The sequence below is a fragment of the Anolis carolinensis genome, chromosome 1, assembly GCF_035594765.1.
Source record: "Anolis carolinensis isolate JA03-04 chromosome 1, rAnoCar3.1.pri, whole genome shotgun sequence".
NCBI lineage: Eukaryota > Metazoa > Chordata > Lepidosauria > Squamata > Dactyloidae > Anolis > Anolis carolinensis.
Window position 1 is genome coordinate 305,744,212 of NC_085841.1, and position 27,640 is coordinate 305,771,851.

Here is a 27,640-nt window from a genome sequence, read left to right on the forward strand (position 1 = left end):
ATTAGCATCATCATCACCATCATCTATACCCCACATTTTCTTTCCACAAGAATACTCAAAGCGGCTTTGGCACTGCAGTATGACATCAGAAACAGCTAGTGTCAGCCAAACCTTTCCTTATGATAGGCTTTGGGGCATGCTTAGGCAGGCTTCTTGCATAGATAGCTTCTAACTGTGGTCCTTAAGTAACTTAAGAAAGACAGGAACCATTCTGTATAGCAGAGAAAGGAGCCTTCCTTGGACAGCAGCTCTTTTTCAACCTCTTTTTCCTCCCCTCACCTGTCAGGAACCTGGTACAGATGTTATGTGAACCCCTTTGTACATCCTTGCAACAGAATATTCACATAACTGATGCCTGTAGTTTTTGATACGTAAACTTGCTACTATTTCTTTTGCCTCCGCTTTGATTTAAATTTTCTCCAAGTCTCAGATTGTTTTAGGGGAAAGGAAGGTTCCATAAATATCTGCTGATGCTGCATATTTATTTCCATTTCTGTTTCTATTGTAGCCAGAAGAACTGCGAGAAATCATAGAGAAAACCAGAGAGATGGAGCAAAATAATGGCCATTACTTTGATACAGCAATTGTAAATTCTGATATTGATAAAGCATACCAAGAATTACTCCGTTTAATTAATAAACTTGATACCGAACCACAGTGGGTTCCATCATCTTGGCTACGGTGAAGGACAACAATTCCAAGGGAGAAGGGGACTTCGCTCACAGAAGACTGCTCATCCTTGATATTAGATGACGGGTTAAGCTCTAGTCTGCACTCATGCTCAGTGTACTATTTTTTTTTATAGAAACATTGTAGTCTGACACAGTTCTGCTGTGATTTAGAAAGTCTGAACTTTCACTACATTTTCATCAGATGCAGATATTCTGAACAAGCCTCTATGTTTTTAATCTTTTGAATAGCCTTTCAAGCAGCTGCTCTAAATTTTTCTTTTCTCTTTAAAGATTTGATCTTAAACCAAGCATTAACATTTCTGATCATTATAAATATTGGTTACTTAACACTGTTAACTTTATTAAGCTATGGACATGATCGTATTTTTTAAGAACACAACAGAATACTGGACAAAAGGAAATAATTTACAAGGGGAATAGAGGAATTAATCTGGAAGTTCACTTTTTACTGTATAAATGGGTTACTTTGATATAGAGTTGCCCTTAGTCTTGAATTTGTTTTTAATGATGAAACATTCCATTATCTAATAGCACTGCAATTTTTGAAAATATATACAGTGTAAATATTTCAAACTTCTTTGTATTTAGTTACTTTGTAAATCAGGTTGATAGCTTATTAAATAACACTAAGGCCCATGAAGGTGATATATGATATATCATGTGTGTGTGAGTGTGTGAAAAGTTGACATCTTAGATATATTTTATGATTTTTTTCCTCTTGGCTGCCATTTTATTGGGAGTCATTGTTGTCCCATTGGGATTGTAGACAACTTTAGAAGGGAAGCTATATTTTTATGAAAATAGATGTTCTTATATGAATTTTTTAAAGCCTTTGCTTCTTTACAATGTAAAATTGTATTTTATAATCAAAAACAGATTTTGGGATCATGAGTATTAGAGTTTTTTCTTGTATTTTTATATATAGGTGCAAGATATCTCATGGCTATTTGTCATGTAGGTAGTTAATCGGAGTTAATATTATTAAATAAGTCATCCTGTAGTGAACGAATGGGGTGGAAACATTACTAAAATTGGGAAGAAGGCAAATTCTCTTTTCTAGAATAATCACCCCTCTATGTGCAATTGAAGATACCCATGAAGGTTCAGATATGACAGCTTTTGTGTCTATGAAGCTTTTCCAATTTTAGCTCATTTAAACTGGCTAGTTTTGTTGCTTCTTTGTGGATGGGGCCCTTGAATGTGAATATTAATACTAGTTTTTCTTTGTTCTGTTATAGCTTTTATTTTTATATATTGTCATACACTGGAATTTCATCAACAAATGGTTGAGTGTACCGAACAGTGAAGAATTGGCTGTTCTTTTCTAAAAGAGTGAACAGAAAAAATATATAGGCGAAGCTGACACTTTTGTGTGTTTGTAACTAAGCTTAGTATACATTGGCACACTGCATGTATACAGAAAAACTGCTTAGGAATAGAAGTTCCTCAGTATTATCTGTTCCCCATCAGGATCAGAAAATGTTCTGTGCAGATTATATACAAAGGGTCTTAAAATGCAGTACATTTATCAAGATATTATAAAATAACAATGTGCCTCCATCCAATAATGTGTTTGGGTACAAAATAGAAATTACAGACAGTCCTCAAGTTACAAACAAGATAGGTTCCGTAGGTTTGTTTTTAAGTTGAATTTGTATGTAAGGCAAAACAGATACATTTTAAGTGTAACTCCAGCCAAAAAATATACCTTTTAGAATTGGATGGCATAGGGAAGGGCCAGCACCCCTGTGGTGTTTGTTTTGCTGTCTGTGCCCCTGTTCAGTAGATTTCACTTTCTGTCACTGATAATTGGATTGAAAAAATTGCATTGCTGTGGAAACAAGGATTGGTGATAAAGCTTCAGTGGAGATACCTTTTCCGCATAATTCTTCTGGGAGTGAGTGAATGGTAACTTTTCCCCACTTCCTGCTTTCTCACCCCCATTCTTAACTATGAGTTGTTTGTAAATCTAATGTTTGTAACTTGGGGACTGCCTGTATATGAAATAACTCTGTATCCTTATATGTATTATCTTAAAATGATTTTTCTCCAATAATCAGCTTTGACTAGAATGCAAGCCATGAAGGTGAATGCTGTGGTGTATTTTTCTTTTGGTTTGATAGAAAAGGGATTCAGATAAATTGGGACCATTCAGATGCAGATCTGGGATTCCTCCTTCCCTTCTTTGTTATGAGTCCCCAGCCCATTCCCTACTGGGCTAACTACCATTTATGTCTACATTGCTATCACCCATTTTGAAGCCTGCACCCTGGCATTTGAAACCAGAATTGGAAGCAGTTTACAAATCCAAGGTTACATATTGCATTGACTGGCATTCACAAAGATTATGGTTGGTGTAGATATGAATAATGTTGGTGAAATGTGGTAGAATTTGCACACAAGAATTTGCACATGAAGCGATTATGGAGAACTACAGACCCTGCAAGAAGATGTTGTGCTTGTACAAGTCACAATAGCACCTGTGCATTTTCAGGGTTAGTGCATAAGTGGCATCAAATACAGTTTTTATTGTGCAAGCATTTATGTGAAGGAGTTGCACAAAGGATTTGTATCCATGGGGGAGGGGGAGGAGTAATAGGAATTATAGTACACATTAGTATCCTAGTCTTAACAAATAATAGATAATGTTCATGTTATTCAGAATGCATTCTAGGACAGTATGAGATACTGAAATTGACACACCAATATATGTATTGAAGAGTAACATGCTTTAACAATAAATGCATTGTTTTCCTACTCAAAGCCATTTTCAGTTTCTGAGATAATTGCAAATAGTTACTGATTATAACCAGTATTTCGGAGAGTGGCAAAATTACCTGATATTGTAAAGTCTGCTATCACTCGTCTCAACATACACGGTAAGACTGATACTTTTTAAAAAATCTCAAGAGGTCAGGTTACAGAAATGTACGGCTGTATACAGTAGTAATTACAAAATGTTACAGATCTTTCATTTCAGAAGTGTTGATTCATTTCTGAAATTGTCATTATATCTTCTGAAGTGTGTCATGCAGATAGTGGTCATATCATTTGAACAGGATAAGGAACTAGGAAATTCCTTCCAAAGATCACATCGTTTTGTATTGCTGTGTTACCACAAGCTAAATCAGAGCTGTTGTATGTCATGTTAATGACAAAAATACTTCCTAAAATAAGAGATAGATGGAAAACCATGAATATAATTGTGTCTATGAAATAAGAGACATTTGATTCTATAGCTTTTGTACCTATGAAATAGTTCCATACTGGAAGCATGAAATCATGTGCCTGCAATCTGTTATGAGTTGTTGTGAACAAATGTAAAGAATGCAAAATTCTACTTCTGCTCTTTAAAGAAATCCCTTGTAGCTGAAACTTCCTTGTATCTGTGAAGCAGATAGAAGGTTCAATTAAAAGCCTGAGGTTGCAATGGGGCCTAAAATATTATGTCAAAGCATTCTAAGCTATTAATATGTATGTACACAGTTCAGAATGTTGGTTGTCATTGACTTCCACCTCAAAACATAGTCTTCCACAGATATCACAAGACTGCCCCTTCCTCTCCTTCCACTTGTATCTCCTCCTAGTCTGATCCAGTTTTCCAACTTCTTGGGAGTATAGAGATGAGGAGGAGAGTCCATTCTTTTGATGTGTGGATGTACAACCTGTTGGCTATGTTGGCATGGTGCAACTCCCAAAGCCACTGCATACTAACAAATGGATACAGAAGAGCCAGCTTCCCATTTTACTAGCCTAAAATTCTTTGGACACCGAGCTGCATCACAGAAATCTTAAGTCATTAATGTTATGTAGTTGGGGTATGTCCCCCTAAATTTTTGGATTTTCAGCTTCTAACAGCTCCAGCTGCACAATCATTGCTCAAAAAAGATGAGATTTTTCGCCCAGCAATATCTGGATGACTATAGGCTCCCTACACTAGGAATGAGGTATAAAAACAAAGTACTCTAATAAGTGCATCTGTTTAAGCACTACACTGGGATTTACGTTGTTCAGATTAGCATATAAAATTTTATTTGGATACAGTGTCGAAGATCTTGTGGATTTTACCTTGGTTGCATACTTATTCCAAATTCCATTGGCAGAGCTTTGCATAGATAATTAACTTCATGGAGCAGTGGCCATATTATTTGCTTCCCAGTGGCAACTGCACCATCACAACATGTGAAATGGTTCTCGGACTATTAAAATGTCTTGCTTTTTTAAAGTCTTGACATATATTTAACTTGTCTTAATATCATGCTGATAATTAAACTACTTGACTGAAAAATGAGACTTGAATATTACATGTTTAATTGTGGATGTTTTTCATGGTCTTTGGGGAGAGCATTCTTGCACCATTATTTACTTACCAAAAATAAAAGTCACTTGTTGCTTATTCCATAGCACATAAAGTGTATGCTTTGTATTCACCTGAACCGTGTGCCTTTTTGTAAATCTGCCCTAATTTTTTGGTGGGGAAACCAAATATTAAAGTTTCCATCTGTCCTGTGTGAATCGTAATTTGAACATGGAACTCTTATTAAATGCCACTTGTAATCTTAATATTCTATTCAACAAGAGTGCAAAAATTGAAAGAGATTGTATTGTTCTGCTTATGGTTGCACCTACCACAAGAAACAATAAATATGTTATAATGGCTCACATGACAAAAATCCAAACATTACATTTTCACAGTTGTGCAAGGATGAAAACAAGATTCCCTAAGCCTTGCATTAATGAAATGACACCAATGGATACAACCTATTTCCTCTGCACATTCACTTCCCTTATATGGTAATCACCTATCCTGAGAGTAATTTACAAGGTCTTTAGCCTTTTCTACCAAAGAGTACTACAATTCCCAGGGTTCCATAGTATTGAGCCATGGCAGTCAATGTGGTACCAGATTTCATTAATTCTATAGTATAGACACATCCTGATAAAGGTGAGAGATGGCCTCTGCCACACTAACACAACTAAAGATGAATGCATTCTAATCAAGACAACCATTCACTACTAACCACACAATGGACAGAATGCTTGGGTGCCTTACACATGTATAAGTTCTTTTATGAAAACTATTGGAGATTTATCAAATGTGCAATGTTCACATTGAGGTCAAGGTCAGAGAAGCTGAGTTGTCTTTGCAGTGCACACCAAACCTAAAGCAAATGATGGGACATAATAGGGAGAGGAACCATATGCTGTCAGACAGTATCTAGTGGGTCATTACCATTTTTGATTTAACAGAACAAGCGGGGTGCAGGGAGCATTCAAACCCCCCCCCCCATTACATCAGATCCACTGGCTGCCAGTCTGCTACTGAGCACAATTCAAAGTGCTGGCTTTAGCCTATAAAGCCCTAAACTATTCCAGCTCAGCTTATCTGTCTGAATGTATCTCCTTCTATGAACCATCTGGGAGGTTAAGATTGTCCAAGGAGGCCCTGCTCTCGATACCACTCCCTTCTAGGCGTGACTGGTGAGGATGAGAGACAGGGCCTACTTGGTGGTGGCCCCTTGGCTGTGGAACTCCCCAGGATCAGCCCCTCCCTCTTGGCCTTCAGGAGGAAAGTGAAGACATGGATGTGAGACCAAATCTTTGGAAAATGACTCCCAGTGCAATAATGATTTCTCAGTGCAATAATGAACAATGCAATTGACAATCAGAATGGCTCCAGGGATGTGCCTTGGATTGTGTGATTTTAAAATGATGGTTTTAAGACTGATATGTTTTAATTCTGTGATTTGAAATTGGTTTTTTTTCTATATTATGTATGTTTGGCATCAAATTGTGCCTGTTGTGAGACACCTTGAGTCCCGTTTGGGGTGAGAAAGGCGGGATATAAATGAAGTAAATAAATAACTTAACTAGCTGAGAAAACATATTATCCAGGGTAGTATAAGAGTTGCACAAGCAGGACCTTACTACAACTCTCAACTCACCCACGATTCATGGCTTTGTTGCAATAACCACCTGGAAAGTCAGTTCTATAACTAGTGGGAAATGAGCGGACTGGAGAAACATCTGGTTATGTTCCATTTTCCGCCAGTGGTCTCAGCAATTCTGCATAGTGCTACAGGGGCATAACTAGATACTTCCGATTCCCCCCACTCTATGAGGGCTATCAACAACAGGAGGCTGGTCTTTGTGTCCATCACTTTAGCTTTTATCATAACTAGACAGTAACAATATCTGAAGTTATTTACAAACTCCTTACTGAAATCCAGGAAGTGTGGATAACAACTGACCCCAGCAGACCTAATTTTTATTTTTTCATGGACATTTGACAGACACAATCCAAATTTAAACTTTTTAATGATTTACAGCACAAATGAATTGGCAGATTCAATCAAAATAAAAAATTGTTCTTTGGGAAGGAGGGAGGCAAACTACATTGAAAATACGAATACGGATTTGTTTTCAGCAAGTTGAAGAAAGTGGAAATGATTTCAAAATTTCCAAACATATTACAATAGCTTTCACCTCTAAACATGAAGCAGGTTAAAACATTTTTTTGCTCACAACAATTGGATAGTATGCAAGAAGGGAAATTCAGTAAAGCTGAATAGAAGATGCCAAGCTTTCCAATTTTTCTGTGGGGAATAAAACAGCTAGTGGTTCTGCTTCATGCATATGTTTAACTACTGAAAATTAGCCGCTTTGCATAACAGAAAAAAATTCCCAAATAACTGAGTGGAGAGTTCAGGCAAATACAAATGAAGAGCCACGACATAAATAACGGCCACGGTGTATTCAGAACAATACCTTATTCTCAGTGCTCTGTTACATATAGCTATTCAAACAGAAGATCCTCATCTTTATCTTCTACAAGCAAATTGGCAGGTTCTCGGATATCCTCTCCAGCAGCTCTCCGTGCTGCTTGCAGTTTTTCATTCTTCTCTTTTATTATTTTCTTCTTCTCTTGGATCTTCTTTAATCTGCAGAGCAAGATGGTTACATATATTATCAGTGCAGACAGTACTAAATCTTGTTTCTTCTTCAAATATAAGAAATCTGATAAGACCATTAAGCTGAGATTTTCACTCTCAGTATTCCCAATATTTTGATTTCTGGAAAGGCTAGGGTAATCAACCTTCAAGATGAAGGCACATGACGGAGGAAGGATGTAGAAGATATATATCCGGGCTTCCCATTTCCTGCAATAGCCAGTCTGCCAACAAGTGCCTATCATGTACTACAAGGAAGTGAAAACAGACTGCTGTGCCATAAGAGAATCTGTATCTACATGTAGGTCTGTTGTCACTCTTAAGCAATCAGTTTACACTAGACAACATAATCCTCGGATGAACAAAATTACAGAATGAAATACTTTATTAGCTCTGTCTGCACTTAGCAACTGTCACTAGACACATCAATTTAACTAAGAAAAGACCTAACTGTTAATCTGTATAGAATTATATATAGGAACACTCAATTCCTTGGCATATTCAGAGCTGTTCTGCTTGCTGCAGTGAAGGGAAGGCTCTGGATGTAGATTCAAGCTGTTAGGACTACAACAGCCTACATGACTTGGATGATCAGCTATATAATGAATACTATTGAAACTGAAATCTGAAACTATTCATATCTGCAGTGGCATGAACTGATGTCAGTAAATAATACCCAAGGCAACAGAACTGAAAGTTGGCACAACAGAATAAAGTTGAAAAGAGCCCCTTGGGCCCCAGAGTCCACCTTGCTAATCTATGAAGGATCTCTAGCTAGAGCAGGCCTTCGCAACCTGTGGCCCTCCATACCTTTTGGACTTCAGCTCCCAGAATTTCTGACCATTGGACAAGCTGGCTCAGCTTCTGGGAGTTGGAGGCCCAAACGCCTGGAGGGCCACAGGTTGCACAGGCCTGAGCTATAGTATCCCAGCAGGTAGCAGTCCGGCCACATTTTAAAGAAATCCAGAGGATACCTCACACCTCCCTAGGCAACCGGTTCCATTGCCAAACTAGATTCATTGTCAAGAAGTTTCTTTTAACATTTGAAAATCTATGCTCCTGTAGCTTAAAACTATTGGAACTACTGTATATACTTATAAATATGCCTAGAAATGTTAGTAAAAAAAACAATCCAAAATCCTGGATCAATTTATCCACAGTTCATTGTAAATACTGTACCTGAACTCCTATCAAAAACGGAACTAACCCTTCTCTAAGAAGAGTGGCAAAGGCATAATCCATCCCAGGAGAACTCAAAAGAAACACTGACCCCCTCCGTCCAGCCATTCATTTTGAATGGCTGGACAGGAAAATAGCAGCAGCAATAGCCAGTAGCGTACTGACACTTTCTCGTCTCTGTGGTCATATCAAAATCCATTATCTTGGTCCTCAAAACAGCTTTTAGCTGTATTACAAAAATGTAACAAAAACATTCAGCTCTACCATATTTACTATGCAGGGTTAGCTGGATCAATATCCTGTACCTAATATCTACAAAACAAATCTATTTTTCAGATTACCAAGTCTCCTACTAACCTGTAGAACTCTTCTCTCTCTCGTTCATCCAACTCTGTTATGATATAAGACAATGTACGTTCAATCCTGGGAATAATCACTATGAAAAAGTAAAGTTGCTATTAGTAAATGAGACAGAAAACACAAGGAATACCATGCAAAAACATTGTTCTTCGTGGTCTCTGTGAAATCGCACATATGGGTCTTATACGCAGGTACAAGGCAGGTCGGAATACTCTAGTGCAGTGGTTCTCAACCTGGGGTCTCCAGATGTTTTTGGCCTACAACTCCCAGAAATCCCAGCCAGTTTATCAGCTGTTAGGATTTCTGGGAGTTGAAGGCCAAAAACATCTGGCGACCCCAGGTTGAGAACCACTGCTCTAGAGCTCTTCAAAATCTGTATCCTCAAGGGGCCCATTTCCCTTGAGAATATAGTGAGCTGTAGGTCCTAACAACTCATTTCCTTTTCGTCCGCAGCAGTAGCAGCAACTAAGGAATTGCTCTTTGCTCTCACTCTAATTAAAGTAGATATTTCACTTGGACCAGATTTGATTTTTCTCATTGATATTCCTGTTTAACAACTTTTCTTAATACCTTGGTCTCTTGACTCCTGGTTTGACTTGGACTGCTCAACAATGCTTTCACCTTATTCCTGGACTATACTTTAGCCTTCCTGCCTCAAGGGCTTGCTATTTCCACCAGTTTCTCCCAGGGCTTTAAGGGTTAATTGACGTTTCCCATCGCTTTGGCAGGAATATGGCGAAGAAATGCCAGGCATATGGGGAAGAATCCCCGAGACACTCATGCCCTCTGTTTTTTGTGTCTAGGAGAAACCCTGTTGTGGGGGCTTGTGAAATTTGCCAAACATTTACTCCCCAGGCACGCAAGTTCTGATGGGTGTGCCTAAAAGCTTTCCTTTATGAACATGTCTTGCAACACTCTCCTAACCAGCTGAGGAAATGATCAACATCAGAACCGTCCATGGCTCCTCCTCCTCAGCAGTAGCCAACTGATGCGGTTTTGATGACAGCATCTCAATTTCCCTCAAATCAGCAACAAATGCCAATACCAACAGTGCACCCATTGCTGCCCTTCTTGTTACAGCTTATTAAAGGTACCTCCATCATTAGTGTCACCACCTTGAGACTACTAGACAACCTTACAAAGTGGACTTTTCTACAGCAGAATGGTTGGCGAAGCCTCAAGCCCAACTCAATTGTGGTTGACGTTTCACAGTCCCGGCCCTCTCAAAGGACCCACTCCACCCCTTCTGACAAAGAAGGACAGAAGCTTGATGCTACAAGCCTCAAAGTCTACTGTTCTGTGCGGCTTTTTGCCCAATTGACCCACTATGGGGCATATATGGGAGCGTACTAAGATTTTCTTTGGAAAAGGATACCTCCTACCTCACCCATTTGCCAGCAGAGGACTAGCGGATGACCCATACCTTCATACAAGTAGTTCAGACTCTTGCAGGGCTCCAGAAAAATCTGGCAGAACATACTATGGAGTCAGCTGACTGCCTCTTCACATCTGCAGTGACTCTCTGACAACAGGACTCTCCACTATGGCAAGAATGGTTATTGAGAACCTGCCAATGCATGAGTCTGGCTTCTTCCATGCTTACACAGACTCTCAGAACATAATCATAAGATGAGGTAGACGGCACACAGATATGGTTTTCCACCTACAGGATTCCAACAGCTATGGTCAACAGGCCCAACATACTCACTTTTTTTATCACCGTTGGTATAGTCCTGCTACCACCAGAACCAGAACTAGGTCACAGCCGTCACCAGCTTCTGTTACCAGGCTGCCCCTGCCACCCAGAATCCAACATCAGGGTAGGAGAAAGCAGCCTGCTCAATCCAGGCACAGTTTCTAGTTTTTCTTTGGATGCAGCTTTGCCCAATGTAGCAGAGCAACAGCCCAGCTCTGATTATTTTACACCTTTCTTTTCTCACTTTTAGCACTTTTTATAGGCTTCACAACATGGTTGCCTCCAGCTGATGTAGACTCTCTCCCCAGATCATTGCCAACATTTTTGGATTGCCTCCGCCCCTTTTTGGAGGCATGGTGCAATATCACTACAAATAGTTGGGTGCTGGATATCATCAGGAGGGTTAGACTATTGAATTTACTCACCTCCTGCCACTTGGCCGTCTTAGAACTACACCTCCTTCTGCCCCACTCAGAAAGGAGGTTCACGCCTTACTGCAAATGGGCACCATACGTCAGCAGAGTCGATCTCGGATTCACAACCATTATTTTTCACAATACCTTTAGTTCCCAAAGAAGATGGTGGCATTCATCCAATCTGGACTTCTGGGGCATCAATCAAAATACTGACCCTCGCAAGTTCTAGATGGTGATGTTTCCTATTATCTGCCACTGCTACAAAAAGGGGTGTGGTTTGCAATGGCAGATTTGAAAGACAAGTGCATGGCAGTGGTGGCAGCCCACCTCCACCTTAAAGGCGTAATGGTTTTTCCCTACATTGACAATTGGCTCCTGGTCTCAGAGTTGCAGTCTCAGCTGCAGGCTCACATTACTACAACTTTATCTCTCCTGCAGAGCCTGGGTCCTTAACCACAAGAAGTCCTCCCTCAAACCAATGCAACTCATTCACTTTATAGTAGCCATCACTTGATGCAGTTCAAGGCCGTCTTGGCAATGTGTTCCTGTTCACATGGCATCCGGGATTCCTCTATGCTTCCCCCTCCTCCTAAATGCCATTGATTCGCCCAGACAGCCTCACGGATGGAGGCTAAGACCCAAAACATTATCTCCACCTCAGTAGAAGCTGTCATTGCTGCTGCCCATAAGCCTTCCACGAAGCAAACATACACTTATAAGTGGGAACGGTTCTCTTCTTTCTTAGAACAAGCCAACGTGAACCCTCTGGTTGCCCCTACTCCCATAATTATTTATTTCCTTGGGTCACTTTCTAAGAGGGGTCTTTCCCTGTCTTCTCTGAAATGTTATCTGGCCACCATTTCTTGGTACCAACAGAAAGCAAGGTGTTCCTCCTGTTTTCAAGACCACTCATTAAACTCTTTCTAAAAGGTTACAAAAACATTCAACCACCAATTTGTCCTCTGGAGCTTGTGCTTTCCCAATTGTCAAAGCCTCCATCTGAACCTTTGGCATCAACAGATCTCACCTACCTATCATGGAAAACAGTGTTCCTTGTGGTCATTATGTCAGTAAGGAGGGTGAGTGAGCTCTGTGCTCTCAGGGTAGATCCCCCTTATCTTTGTTTTCATAAAGTCAAGGTGGTCCTCCATACTTACATACACACGTGCAAGGACATAGTTCTGCCGGCTTTTTTATAGAACTTGGTTTCCCCTCTGGAACACTCCACTCCCTCCATATGTTTAATGTTAGATGGGCTCTGGCTTTTTACGCGGACCACCCCTGTCCTCACAGGAAGTTCCCTAAACTCTTTCTAAAATATTGCAGGGATGCCTTCAGCAATCCACAATGGTTTTATTCATGGATCACATCCACCATCCAGTTCGCTTATCAGCTTTCTGACAAACCTCCTCTGCCTCAGCTCAAGGGTCATTCAGCCAAAGCCATCACTGCCCCTCAGGCTTTCTTATGGGGAGTGCCTCTTGAGGACATTTGCCAGGCAGCAATGTGGTAGACTCCACTCACCTTTAAATCTCACTACAACCTGGATGAATTCTCCAGGAGAGACGCTGCCTTTGGTAAAGAAATGTTTTTTTCTTCTGTGGCATGACTCCCCCTTCCACCGAAGGTGAGTAGCTTGCTAGTCACCCATATGTGCAATTTCACAGACACCACGAAGAAGAATGTGTTGCTTACCTGTAACCATGTTTCTTCAAGTGGTCATCTGCGAAATTTGCACATCCTCGCCCATCCTCCTCACTGTTGTCATGCCTTGGTGTCTTTAAGCTGCTGCTAGAGCGGCAGAGAAACTAAGATGTTAGCCCCTACAGCTGGCTATATATTCAAGGGGAATGGGCGGGGCTAACATCAGAAGGCTTTCAAGAGCTCTAGAGAATTCCAACCTGCCTTGTACCTGTGTACAAGACCCATTTGTGTGGATTTCACGGATGATCACTCAAAGAAACATGGTTACAGATAAACAACCCATTCTTCTCATTACTGAAAAACTGAGACGACATATTTTATAAAACACACAGATTTGTGTTAGAATTCTGGGAATTCTGGGATATTGGTACCCTATTCATAAGCACATAAATGTAAACATATTTCCACAAATGTACAGACTTCACAAGCCTAAATTGAAACTTTCATGCCATGCTGACTTCAGTGCTAGATGTTAAAGCTAGTCCATAATAAAAGAGTGACTGGTCAATATATAAAAAGGCAAAGAAAAGGTTACTTTTTCCTGTGATGACATAACATGGTTGCAGCAGTTTGAATCCTCATGCAACCCACTACTTCCAAATGTCCAGAAAGGAAGAGAAAGGGCAGTTTTTAGGCTAGACCTCAGAGCCAGGAGTGGTGTGGCTTTCAGCTGCACAATGGTAAATCCTGTGGAGGGGTCAGGAAGTTTAATAGCCCTGTCCTGTTGTGCTGCTGACTCCAATCCAAACCATCAAGACATATTTTCATTTACATCTGAGAGATCAGAGTAAATGGAACAGTTTAGCCATGATTATATCTATGGAGAGTGTGTACTGAATAAAACATGCATAGAAATCTACATGGCATTTCTCATCCTTTCAATTTCAGATTCCCCAGTAAAAAAGGTTGGAGGGTTCTACAGCATGATTGGAATGAAATTATGATCACTACCAAACCATCCTTAATAAACACAATCTTATTTCAGAACCTAAAAGGGATTGGAGATCACCACAGATCTTCAGACAGGGCTAAAAAAGACCCCAGTATGAAACTTGGAGAGCCACTATTTGTCAAACTGATAATACTAGACTAACAGTGGCTATACTCAATATAAGGCAGTCTCCTAAGGTTAAAAACTGGATTATAGCATCTCTTTGAGTTGTATGGAAAAATACTAAATAGATTATTCTTCTACTGGACCCTCCTCTCTTACAGAACAAGGCTATACAATTAGGTCTGGGAAGAGCTCCCCATCACTAAAATGTTGAATAATGCAATCCACCTTTAAAAAACTCAGGCTTGTAAACTACATTACAAAGCAAAGAGCATCAGAATGGGAAGCTGCAACTCTAGGCCAACACAGAAATGACCCACTGGTTTCTATGCTGTCCAAAGCTAGATACAATGGCCTGTGCATGCCTATCAGCACTTAAGGATCATCTCTTTACACTTACCATGCTCAATAGCATTTACACGCCTATTTGTTATTTTGATAGCTTCATCCAGTGTAACAAAGGAAGTCTAGAGAAAACAAAACAAAAAAACCCTGAGTATAAACAGCAGTGTTTAGTTTTTTTCAGAATAAAGATGGAAGATTGTCTCTTGGAAAATTAACCCTGAGCAAAAAAAGGTTCCTATAAATATCAAAAGATGTTATTACAGTGGGTCAAACTGAACTGCCATGATGGTCTGACTGCTCACCTGGCATTTCACATGCAAATACTCCTAAAGAGAACATTTTCCAGCAGTTAAAAGCTGAACATCCTGACACTGAATGCTCCTCCCTCTCATCCCAACAGACAGAAATAGCAGACCTTTGAGGTACACCCTCTAGTGGCAACAATGCTTGGTACAATCCATTCCTATGTGATGTTTTTGCTCTCTTGCTCTTCTTTTTGCTTTACTCTCTTACAGCAGCAGCAGCTCTCTGCCTTCTTTCTATTTCGCAGTGAGATCCTCCCACACAGGAACCTTCTCTCATTCATTATTAGTCCTAATTTTAGGTCTTGTTTTAAAATGTTTTTCTGTCAAAATGTAATTTTGTCATATCATGCCTAATTTGTCTCACTATTACTTGATGTGGATGTTTAATACGTTTTATATGATTTATTGCTGTTTTGATTGTTTTGGTTTGGACTGCACTTTATGGCATTGAATGTTTGCCACGGAGATAGGGCAGGGTATTATTATTATTATTATTATTATTATTATTATTATTATTATTATTATTATGACACAGCAAACAAGATAGATATGCTGGATTTCGTATCACAAAATCACAAGTCAAACACTTCCCGAGTGTCTAGGACTGTGTGATGTATTTTCGGATGATGCGTGCAGATCCCAGTAGGGTGGCCTTTTGCAGTTGGCAGATCGTGATTTTGTCAATGTCTATTGTTTCCAAATGCCGGCTGAGTTCTTTTGGCATGGCACCCAATGTACCGATCACCACCGGGACCACCTGCACTGGTTTCTGCCAGAGTCTTTGAAGTTCAATCTTGAGGTCCTGATAGCGGCTGAGTTTTTCCTGTTGTTTTTCGTCAATGCGACTGTCACCTGGGATGGCGACATCAATGATCCAAACCTTTTTCTTTTCCACAACTGTGATGTCTGGTGTGTTTTGTTCCAGAACTTTGTCAGTCTGGATTCGGAAGTCCCACAGTATCTTTGCGTGCTCATTTTCCAATACTTTTGCAGGTTTGTGATCCCACCAGTTCTTTACTGCAGGGAGGTGGTACTTGAGGCATAAGTTCTAATGGATCATTTGGGCCACATAGTTGTGCCTCTGTTTGTAGTATGTCTGTGCGATTTTCTTACAGCAGCTGAGGATATGATCAATGGTTTCGTCGGTTTCCTTGCACAATTTGCATTTTGGGTCATCAGCTGATTTTTCGATCTTGGCCTTAATTGCATTTGTTCTGATGGCTTGCTCCTGGGCTGCAAGGATCAGGCCTTCTGTCTCCTTCTTCAGGGTCCCATTTGTGAGCCATAGCCAGGTCTTCTCCTTATCAGCTTTTCCTTCAATTTTGTCAAGGAACTTTCCATGCAATGTTTTGTTGTGCCAGCTGTCAGTTCTAGTTTGTAGTGCGGTTTTCTTGTACTGGTTTTTTGACTGCTGTGCTTTGAGGAGTTTCTGATTTTTGACTTCAAACAAAGCAGGTTCTTCACTTTGCTTTACATATTCTGCCAGGGCATATTCTTCTTCTTTGACTGCTTGTTTTACTTGTAAGAATCCTCTGCCCCTGATCTTCTAGGCAGATATAGCCGGTCAACATCACTGCGTGGGTGCAGTGAATGATGCATGGTCATGAGTTTTCTTGTTTTTCTGTCCAAATTGTCCAGTTTCAACTGTGTCCAGTTTATGATGCCAGAAGTATATCTTATGACAGGTATGGCCCAGGTGTTTATGGCCTTGATGGTGTTGCCTCCATTGAGCTTGCTTTTGAGAATTTTTCTGACCCTTTGTGTGTATTCTTTGCTGACCACAGTTTTCACATGTTCATGCTTGATGTTGTCCAGCTGTAGTATGCCCAGATATTTATAGGCCTCTGGCTGGTGACACTTTATTGTTTGGCCATTAGGCATATTTATGCCCTCACTTTCAATGATTTTTCCTTTCTTCAATGCCACTTTTGAACATTTGTCCAAGCCAAACTCCATGCTGATATCAGTGCTAAAAATTCGGACAGTGTTGGTCAGAGACTGGATTTCAGTTTCTGTTTTCCCATACAGCTTCAGGTCATCCATGTACATCAGATGTGAAATTTTGTGAGATTTCTGAGATGTTTGATAGCCGAGATTTGTTTTTTTGTAAGATTGTTGACAGAGGGATCATGGCAATAATGAAAAGCAGAGGGGACAATGAATCTCCCTGGAAAATTCCTCTTCTGATGTTGACTAGTCCATAGCTTTCATTTCCAACAAACAGTTCAGTTTTCCAGTGCTCCATCATGTTTTCAATGAAGGTGGCAACATTTTTACAAATCCCGATGGCGTCCAGGCACTTGATGATCCAGCTGTGTGGGAGTGAGTCAAAGGCCTTTTTGTAGTCAATCCGCGTCATGTGAAGATTGGCTTTTTGGCTCTTACAGTTCTCCAGAATCATTTTGTCAATCAATAACTAGCCTTTTGTGCCCCTGCTTTTCTGTTTGTTGCCTTTCTGTTCATCTGGCAAGATGTTTTTTTTTTCAAGATCATCTTGAACTTTGTCAGCTATTATGCCAGTCAGTAGTTTAAACATAGTAGGCAGACACGTTACTGGCCTGTAGTTTCCTGGTGCTGCTCCTTTTGCTGGATCCTTTTGTATCAGGTAAGTTCTTGCAGTTGTTAGCCATTCACTGATACTTCCTTTCTACAGCATCTCATTGAATTGTTGGGCCATTTTTCCATGTAAATTAATCAGATGTTTGAGCCAAAATCCATGAAGTTGATCACTACCAGGCAATGTCCAGTTCTTGACTTTTTGCACTCGTTTGCTGATCATTTCTGGGCTGTGGCGCAGGCTGGAGAGCAAGCCAGCTGCAACCAGCTGCAATGAATCACTCTGACCAGGAGGTCATGAGTTCGAGGCCCGCTCGGAGCCTGTGTTTGTCTTGTCTTTGTTCTATGTTAAAAGGCATTGAATGTTTGCCTATATGTGTAATGTGATCCGCCCTGAGTCCCCTTCGGAGTGAGAAGGGCGGAATATAAATGCTGTAAATAAATAAATTTTAGTTGTTATTTCCATCTGTTCCATTTTGTTCTGTGAGAATTTTCCTTCAAACACCTTTATATTTATTATTATTATTATTATTATTATTATTATTATTATTATTATTATATTATTATTATTATTATTATTATTATTATTATTATTATTATTATTATTATTGTTATTAGCCTCTTTACCCATCTTGGCCAATTCCCATAATCTGAAGAACCTAGTCCAGGCATATCTAGGGAGTTTCAAAGACTCACAGCCAATAGCTGGTTTTGGTATGGCTTCCTATTTACAAATATCCATAGCCATCTATGGTAATAGCAGTGTCCACATATTCCTACCCACAAGTTACTACTCAAGGTAATCTCTCTTGGCTGTACCAGTAGTAGAAAGAACATTAACATTTGCAAAACAATGGAAATCAGATGAAATTCCAACGAAAGAATCCTGGCTGACTAAAATACAAGAAATATATGATATGAACAAACTAACCTTCTTCCTGAAAGAAAATAAAGGACAACCTATTAGAGTCACAAATTGGAATCAATTTGAGAACTAATACAAGAATGGTGGAATACAAGATAGCAGACCAGGAGATATATAATAGAGTTAAAAACTGAACTTACCGTATGGATAAAGAATGGAAGACCAAAACTGTTCCCCCCCCCTTTTTACCCCAACCCCTCAGCCCCATTGTTGCCCTTTCTTTCCCCATTTCCCTTTTCCCTATCCCCCTTTTCCCTCCCTCCTCCCTCCTTCTCTCCCCTCCTTTTCCCCCCACCCTACGCACCCACCCATCCAGATATCACCCCTCACTTTTCTCCCAGATTCCCTTTTACTTTTAACTCTGTAACACAACTGCAAGCCCCCAGATTAGAGAAGCAGAGGCTACCCGATTCTTCTTGCCTCATTGTGCATTGAGCATTTTGGACCATTTTCTGTTTCTACTTACCTGAAGTGATGCCAGTTCTACAAGGAGTTCTACTGCTTTGGCATAGTTCCTTTTCAGTTTGGCCAACTGCTCTCCACCTCTGGCTAAACCAGTCAGCTCATAACCTAAAATAATTCATCCAATGGAATTAATAGTCTTGGCAAGGGGAAAAAACAACTTTCAAATACATTAAATCATCAGTAAATATTATTCATGAGAGTAACGTCTAATTAGCTATCTATTACCAGCTCTAATATGGGAAATAAAAATAGTAATTTAATACAATCAACTCAAAATTATCCTAAAATAAACACTTGGTGCCCAAGAGTTGTTGGGAAACCCTGAAAGAGCCACTGTCCGCCCTCATATCTTGCCTCTCCTCCAGCACTTGAAAGGAACTTGTGATGTAAAAACCAATTACGATAAAGTTGTGAGAAAAAACTAGCCAAGTTTGCAGGCTTGGTTCTTCCTTGGATGCAAAAGGCTCTATTTCATTTCTTAAGTTTCTACCATGCATTAGCTGACCAGCACATAAGTTTGGTTTTTTTTTCATGTCAGGAGCGACTTGAGAAACTGCAAGTCGCTTCTGGTGTGAGAGAATTGGCCATCTGCAAGGACGTTGCCCAGGGAACAACCAGATGTTTTGATGTTTTTACCATCCTTGTGGGAGTCTTCTCTCATGTTCCTGCATGGAGGTGGAGCTGATAGAGAGCGCTCGTTCATGCTCTCTCCGGGGTTGGATTCGAACTGGCAACCTTCAGGTCAGCAACCCAGCCTTCATGTCATTAGTCCTGGCAGCACAATAGTTTAACCCACTGCGCCACCGGGGGCTCCAGCAAATAAGTTAGTGGAGTATACAAGAATGTTATTATTCATGCATCTTATTGTCTATTTGATCATTACTTGTGGTACGGAGAGCATAAAGACTTGCTAATTCCTGAGAAAGAGTTTTATTGGGGTTTGTAAAATTGGTATGAATGCCGAAATGGTCCTGATGGACTAATTAAAATAATCTCAACTATAAGCAGAGTTTACTGTAAAACTGGTATATGTTCCTTTTTGCTGACTTCAAGTCTGCTTGGAGCCATCTGTTCTGTATATTTTATCTGATCGAATCCTATACTCAGGGATTTATACATTGCTATAGGTTTGTGGGTTTAGAAACAGGAAGTGTAGTCTATTTTTGGTTGGTCACAAGTATACTCTTGTTATGGTTCTCTGTGATGACCAATTGTCCTTTTATTGTTATGATTTAATCTTTAGTAAATATACATTTATCTGTTTAATTTGGGGGGCATGGATACTGAAAAGGTCAAGCCAGTAATAAATCCACACCTTGGCTGCTTGGTTATTGCTACTAAAAGCTGTTTTATGTTTGGCTTGAAACCTCTGGAAACCAGAATTGCCCTGGTTGCAGCAATCCTCAACAATGTCCTGAGAGCTCTGAGCTCTTTCCTAGACAATGGCAGAAACTGTGAAACAGCATTTGTGCTTGAACTTCTAAAGAAGTCATTGTAATCAATATATTGACTATTACCATTATAATCTCTGCCTACAAAGGGGGACTGTAAAAATATCAGTTACAAACAGAAAGAGGAGTCATGCTGGTCCACAGATTTAGCTTCCTATGGCCTCAAAGTAGTAAACCCAAGGTGTGATAAAGGGACAAGGTGGGTGATGGGAGCATAGAGCTGAGTCTGTGTGAATAATTTGATTGGGGCAATCCAGCACAATGGGTAGTCTTGGCAGGTATCAACATGAGTTCAAAGTAGAGGAATCCAGAGCTTGGCAAAATGGTTGGATCCCTTGATTTAAGTAGGTATTGTAGCATCTCTGGGGACTAGCTTTAGGGGCTGGCTTTGTGTGGTTCTCTTCCATCTACTTCTCATAAGATCTGGAGAACATTTACAAGAAAGCTGTAAAAAAAATCCATGTAACTGTTGCCTGTTCTATCACTAAGCTATGATACACAAATATAATCCCAGAGCTAACAGGTAAAACATACATGATAAAAGCTAGTTTTACAACAAAGCATTCTTAGGGTAGAAAGAAAAGAATAACGCCATACTTACTGTCCCCTCCTTCTTGATAGTGCTCAAAAACTGGCAGGGTCACACCTGTAAACACCATACACAATAGCTTGTATAAGTAATATGTTGCTTTTCCTAATTTCAATTTTGATTAATTTCTTTCTTACAGCTCCTTATTGGAACTTCTCCATCCAGAAATTGTCTTTAATTCAAGAATATGTCCTGGCTTGAAAAGACTGCTCAAATCAGATTTTCATGATTTAGCTGTGCATATAAAAGATATAGCTTAATAATACATAGCTCATAACATGTTCCAGTTCTAACAAACCATAGGTGTTTTTTTTTTACTTTGAACTCTGCAAAACAGAGTTCAGAGTAGAACAGGCAATTGGTAGGTGAAGAGAGGAATTGCAAATCAGTACAAAACAGTTGTTAGAACAAAATAATTATAATTGCTAATATTTTAGACAATGAAAACTTGTGTTCACTAACATCAAGGCTTCCTTGGGATTCAAACAAGATAAAAGGCAAACACTAGCAGCAGACACTGAGAGGAAACTAATTAGAACAGAGAAAGCCCAATTAAAGCTCCTTTCTGAAAAACATGAAACCACTAACAGGTATCTGGTCTTGTATCTCAATGATAAAAAGGAAAGTGGGATGGTAAAAGAAACATAAATATCAGAACTGAGCAAAGTAGGGGGAGAAGAAGAAGATAGAATAACATGGCCATGTCTGGATAGTGATACTGAGACTGAAAGAATGAGCATATGTGCATGTCTTGTATAGTTTTAGTGACACCTACGCAGAAATAATATTGGAGAATCAATAAGTTTGTCTTCTTTGAAACAGACCAAAGAAAAAATGCTGGATCTAAGGGCATGGCTTTGACTTGGAGTAAATACTGAGACTGTTCACAACCCACAGTAGACATTTTACAAATTCTCCGCCACTACATTGTGTTTGTGATTACTTCTGTTTCAGGACATACTGACCTGCTACATTATCTTTCTTTGCTCTGATCTTGACTTGAGCTTTGTTTACATTCTGAATCACAGTAGTACTGCAGAAACAAAAAAAATCTTCATTTTGCAATATTATAAACAACGTATTATCAAAAAGATGCATGGAAACATTTGTCAATCAGTTTGCTTCATTTTCTGGCTGTTATCATAGGCATTTTCAGATAGATTACGACAATACTCAGAGAGATAAAGAATAATGAATAGTTCTTCGTGTAATATAAATCCTCAAACATTCAAATGTCTCTTCTGGTACCTTTCAGTTCTGATATAAAAAGGTTTGCCCTCTCCCAAGAGTGCTCGTCTTATCTCTATATATTTGCAAACCCATAAAAAAAGGTAGGTTTAAAAAGTATTTTCTTTTTAAATAGGGCTTCTAACATAATTTTCCCTTCTCCTCCACGAGTGGACCAATAATTGAGACCAGATGTTATTGCAGATACCTCCAGCTACACCCCAGATTTGTGAGCCATACCTGAAGTCTCCAGCTGTGAACTTTGCCTCTGCAAGTGAAAAAGCCGCTTCTCTCATCACCTCGCCCATTAACATCTTTGTCTGCAAATACAACAAAAAGAGAGTCTTTTGAAGGTTACTTCACACAAAGGAGATTATTTATAACGTGGGACTTTTTAAAAATGTAAGCAAAATATATTTAGGCAATATTAGACAATTGAACTAAAAAAAGTCTAATACAGCAAATATATTTTTGGAGAACCCACCTCAATAATTTTCTTCAGAATCTGCCGGAATCGTAAAGTCAAAGCATCAGATTTTTTCTTCAGGAGGTTGCGGCCTGTCTGGGCTCCTTTCAAACGTGCTTTCATGATGGTCTGAGCCCTGCCAAAAATCAGAAGGGGGTAGATACTTTTTGCTCTTTTCAGGTAAACAGGCAACAGGTATTTCTCTTTCTTAAAAATGAGATAGCCATCTAGAATTCACAGAAGCTAAGCATAAGTTAGGAAACATGACTGACAGCATGCCTATTTCTTCTGATACATGTCATATTGTGTTCAATGAATTGAATTCTTGGAGATGTATATGTGGATCACAGCCTTAGGCTGCAAATTTAAACATAAGGTGCATCTACACTGTCGAATTAATGCAGTTTGACACCACTTTAACTGTCATGGATCAATTCTATGGAACCCTGGAAACTAGTTTGGTGAAATACTAACGCTCTTTGGCAAAGAAGGCTAAAGACCTTGTAAAACTTCAGCTCCCATGATTCGATACTATTGAATCACAGCAGTTAAAGTGGTGCCAAACTGCATTCATTCTTCAATCTAGATGCACCCCAACAGTACTATTCCATTATCCAGTCAGAGGCCACTAGGGGGCGCTGGAGAGAGAATAATAGTCCATTGGTGGTGGTGATGGCGGGTTGATGGAGGAAAACCACCCCCGCCCCCCGCACCACGTTTTGTCTGGTTATTCCCCCTCTCCCTATCATAAACGAGGGCTGTTTCCATGATGGGGACATGGGTGGGGGGAGCAACAGGAAAACAGGGAAATGGTTTTCCTCCTATAGTATTCAGAAATAAACACAGAACTTCAGAATTGGGTAACCATATACAGTATAGGTTTCCCATTAATAAAGTCGTTAATAAATTGAGTGTTATTCATCTTCACAAGCAGATGAAATAAACATTGTGTTCTTAAAAAAAAACACTTGAGATCCGTATTTGAACGTCAACATACCTTGAGGTGACTAGGATTTGTAGTTAGGCAACATACACATAATTCATCAATCCTGTAAACTGGAGGATTACAGATTTCTGGAGAACTGTAATCTTGAAATTCTAGGATTCCACTGGTTGAAGCCATGACCATTAAAGTGAAATAATTGTACTATGTAGTTGAGCCATAATGATTTTAAACATTCACTGTAACATGGTGATGAAGTTTCTGTGTGAATGCTATAGTCTGTATACAGAAGCTATATCTGCCTCTGAGACAATTGTGTCCACCCACAAATGGCATGATGTCTATGACCTTCTTAGAAAGGTTGCTGGAACCCCAATCGTTATATAATTCTGAATGGCACTCATAATTCTGAGTATGGCAATTTCTATTCTTTAAAGACTTAACTTTAATCATAGAAAGGTCCTCAGCTAAAACAGTAACTTAAGAAAATGATGATTGTTAAAATGGAGGTAAAAGTGTGGCTTTTGCATTTCTGCACTAACTGGTTTGTTCCACTCTTTCTCTCTCTCAGTCTACCCCAGTCACTAGTTGGAACAAGATTCAACAGAATAGCATGTATTCAGTTAAACAAGGCACTGTTTACTCTCAAGAATGTCATGACTTGATGTTCTCAGCTAGAAACAGATCATGTTTTCTCCTTCAGAAAGCAGGAAGAACAATTTTTAAAAAAATTTATTCATTTCAGTCTGTTTATTTAATTTCTCTCTCTGTTGATCAAAATAAATTACATTTCTGCGAAGAAACTCAGTTCTGAAATCTCCTGTTAGAGATTATCTTAAAAGGAAGACAATAACTTTGAGACGATCTATTGCTTTATTCAGTAATGACAAACTGGCTGGAACCAACAACAGCTGCTCTATACAATATTTGCAAATGCCACATTGAGAGCCAAAATCAACAGGACCATTAGCAGAACCATTAATTCAATACAGTATAAGTAAGCTTCATATACACTTTTGCATTAGTAAGATCAAGCCCCTTATGGAAAAATTAGGACAATTATCTTACTCTGGGCCTCCCGACTCTACAAATACTATCAGTGAATGGACATTTAACCAAGCTGTGTGTGTATGAGATTATCTCAAGGGACTAGCGATGACAGCAGCATATCTCACTATAATTCTGTAAGAATTTAGAAATGCCAAATTCAGTCCTATTTAATAGGTTAAAAATTCTGTATACAGTAGTTAGTTAAGCTTGTAAACCTGCTGAAATCAACAAGCATGTGTCCATCTAACATTATATTGTAGGCCTAAAGACCCTAAAGACAGCACATTCCATGTGACCTTGGAAGTTAAGCAGGGTCTGTCCTAGGTTGTACTAGGATGGAAGACTGCCAATGAATACCAGGTGCGAAAGGCTATATTTCAGAGAAAGGAACTGGCAAAACCACCTCTAAGGAAACCCTAGGGGGTTCATGGGGTTGCTATAAGTCAACGGGGAATGAGAGACACACAAACAAGTTCACATTGTATGCCTGCACTGTGATCCACAGCTTCCTTGAGTAATTTCTACTGAAATAAATGGAACTGGAAGGCAAAAGAAGGCAGGATAGGATTGGAATGCATGAAAATAAGAATAAAGTACAGGTAAAGGTTTTCCCCTGACATTAAGTCTAGTCGTGTCCGACTCTGGAGGTTGGTGCTTACTTCTATTTCTAAGCTGAAGAGCCAGTGTTGTCCATAGACACCTCCAAAGTCACGTGGCTAGCATGACTGCATGGAGTGCCATTACCTTCCTGCCAGAGCGGTACCTATTGATCTACCCACATTTGCATGTTTTCGAACTGTTCGGTTGGTAGAAGCTGGGGCTAACAGTGGAAGCTCACCCCGCTGCCCAGATTCGAACCGTTGATCTTTTGCTCTACAAGTTCAGCAGCTCAACGGTTTAATCCACTGTGCCACTGGGTGCTCTGAAGATAAGAATAGCTAATCAAAATACATTACATTCAGTTTCTTATGTGCCAATAAAAATTAACTGAGCTTTGACAAAATATATTCAAACCCATGCCATTACAAGTCCCAAGTGACAATCTTGTTCCGTAGTTGTCAATGACATCTGACTATATGACAAAGCATTTGTTGCTGGCCCTGGAAATGACTTGCTTTCAACTTCCCTATTTCCTCAGGCTTACAGGCCCTGTTTGTCAAATAGAAAGAGAGGATCCTCAATGGAAAGTAATCTCGGTTACCCCAATTATGTAGGTGTCAAGCAAAGGATCCTGAACAATGCCTCCCTGGGTGTATCTCTATACCAGGCATTGGCAAGCTTCGGCCCTCCAGGTGTTTTGGACTTCAACTCCCACAATTCCTAACAGCCCTGGGCCACTTCCCTTTCCCCCTCAGCCGCTTGAAGTCCAAAACACCTGGAGGGCCCAAGTTTGCCCATGCCTGTTCTATACTGTACAATTAATGCAGTTTGATGTCATTTTACCTGCCATTCTATGGAATCCTGGGAATTGTAATTTAGTGAAGCATGAGATACAAGACTAAAGACAATCTTATGGTTCCATAGCATTGAGCTATGGCGGTGACAGTGGTGTCAAACTGCATTAATCCGACAGTGCAGGCGCACCCCCAAACAGCTAAAACTATTGGGCTCTCAGGCTGAGGAAGCACAAGTGACAGCATATACTCTGAAAAGGAGGGAATGAAGGCAAAAGTGGGGCAAGGGAGGGGGTGGCTAATCCGTGGTAGGCCGAATGTGGGAACAAACTGCCCCCACCCGCAGCTTACAGGCAGGTTCCCTGGGCCCAAGGCAAAGGCAGCCCCGTTTATTATCACCACCACGGGCCCACAGAGGCAAAGAGCTCGACTCACATCCGCGAAGGGAAGATCTCGATCCGATCCTTGCCCGACATCCTGGCACCAAAGGAAGCTGGAGCTCAGTGAAGAAAAAACAGCTCGCTCCAGTCTCCCCTCCAGCCGGGGCCGTCACGTGACTCCTTTCGGTTGCCAAGGGCACCACGGCCTCCACTTCCGCTTCCCGTAACCTAGCCCCGCCCACTCGCGGGGAAGAAGGTGGGGTCTTCTTCTTTGCAAGGCGCAGTGGCCAAGGCACGGGAACTGACGTGGGCACGACTGTCAGAAACATAGAACTATGCAAAGGATTTTAAAAAAAGGGTCAAGTGGGTTGCTATGAGTTTTCCGAGCTGTATGACCATGTTCCAGAAGCATTTTCTCCTGACGTTTCGCCCACATCTATAGCGGGCATCCTCAGAGGTTGTGAGGTATATTGGAAACTAGGCAAGGGAGGTTTATATATCTGTGGAAAGTTCAGGGTGGGAGAAAGAACTGTTGTCGGTTGGAGGAAAGTGTGAATGTTGCAATTAATCACCTTCATTATCCTTGAATGGCATTGCAGCTCCAAGACGTGGCTGCTGCCTGCCTGAAAGTATCTTTTGTTGGGAGGTGTTAGATGGCCCTGATTGTTTCATGTCTATACCAACCTGGACACAGCATATTATTTGAGAAAACAAATGCTGGACCACCATAACAACCACCAGGGCAGACTACACAGGGAAGCCACTGAAATCCATAATTTCAACAGAAAGGAGGAAACCATGAAAATGAACAAAATCTAGCTCCCAGTATTAAAAAAAACTCTAAAATCAGGACAGTAAATAAAGAACACTCAGAAAACAGGGGAAATACAGGCATGAAACAATCAGGGCCAGCTAATATCTCCCAAGAAAGGATTCCCCCAGGCAGGAATCTACCAGGCCTTGAAGCTACAAGGCTATTCAATGCTAATCAAGGTGATTAATTGCTACTTTCGCACTTGTCTCCAACAGACAAAGAGTTATTTTTCCCACACTGGACCTTCCACAGATATATAAACCTCCCTTGCTTAGTTTCCAATATACCTCACAATCTCTGAGGATGCCTGCCATAAATATGGGCCTTTCTGAAGTTGAATCTTTGCCTAAATTGAAATTCCTGAGCCCTTATAGTTGGGAACAATTGGCATATTATTGGCCAATGCAGTGTGTTTGGTATTGGTGGTCCGAGTGATTTAGTGCATTGCTGCACAATGCTGTCACTCACAAATAGGCCTGGGTGATATCCTCAGGGCCATCTCCCACTGTCATAGGATGGTGGGAGCTTACTATCATGAATAAACGATAGTTTATGCAATTCAGCCTAGGAGAGTACACCCTTTCAATTTTTATCCTGAGCATAGCCCCATACATGGCTATGTCAAAAGCCACCAATTACTACCATCCTTTAGTTCCTATCAAAGCCCACCAGAAGCGAC

The 27,640-nt window shown here is 40.2% G+C and overlaps 2 protein-coding genes across 4 annotated transcripts in view; one reads left to right on the forward strand and one right to left on the reverse strand.

Annotated features, from left to right (window-relative positions):
* pals1 (protein associated with LIN7 1, MAGUK p55 family member) overlaps positions 1-5,213 on the forward strand; it is a 77,225-nt gene extending 72,012 nt beyond the window's left edge. For all 3 annotated transcript variants that reach the window (XM_062968033.1, XM_062968032.1, XM_003224862.4), the window contains one exon: positions 509-5,213. In XM_062968033.1, the coding sequence (XP_062824103.1) occupies positions 509-685 (177 nt within the window). In that variant the 3' untranslated portion in view covers positions 686-5,213. The remainder of the gene's footprint in view (positions 1-508) is intronic.
* Positions 5,214-6,993: 1,780 nt separating this feature from the next.
* Positions 6,994-26,362, reverse strand: atp6v1d (ATPase H+ transporting V1 subunit D). The gene is made up of 9 exons (XM_003224861.4): positions 26,203-26,362; positions 22,399-22,516; positions 22,155-22,234; positions 21,653-21,720; positions 20,700-20,744; positions 18,649-18,752; positions 14,452-14,518; positions 9,179-9,257; positions 6,994-7,633 (listed from the first exon to the last, which is right to left on the reverse strand). The coding sequence occupies exons 1-9, from the start codon at positions 26,241-26,243 to the stop codon at positions 7,489-7,491; spliced, it is 747 nt and encodes a 248-aa protein (XP_003224909.1). The 5' UTR covers positions 26,244-26,362; the 3' UTR covers positions 6,994-7,488.
* Positions 26,363-27,640: the final 1,278 nt, after the last annotated feature.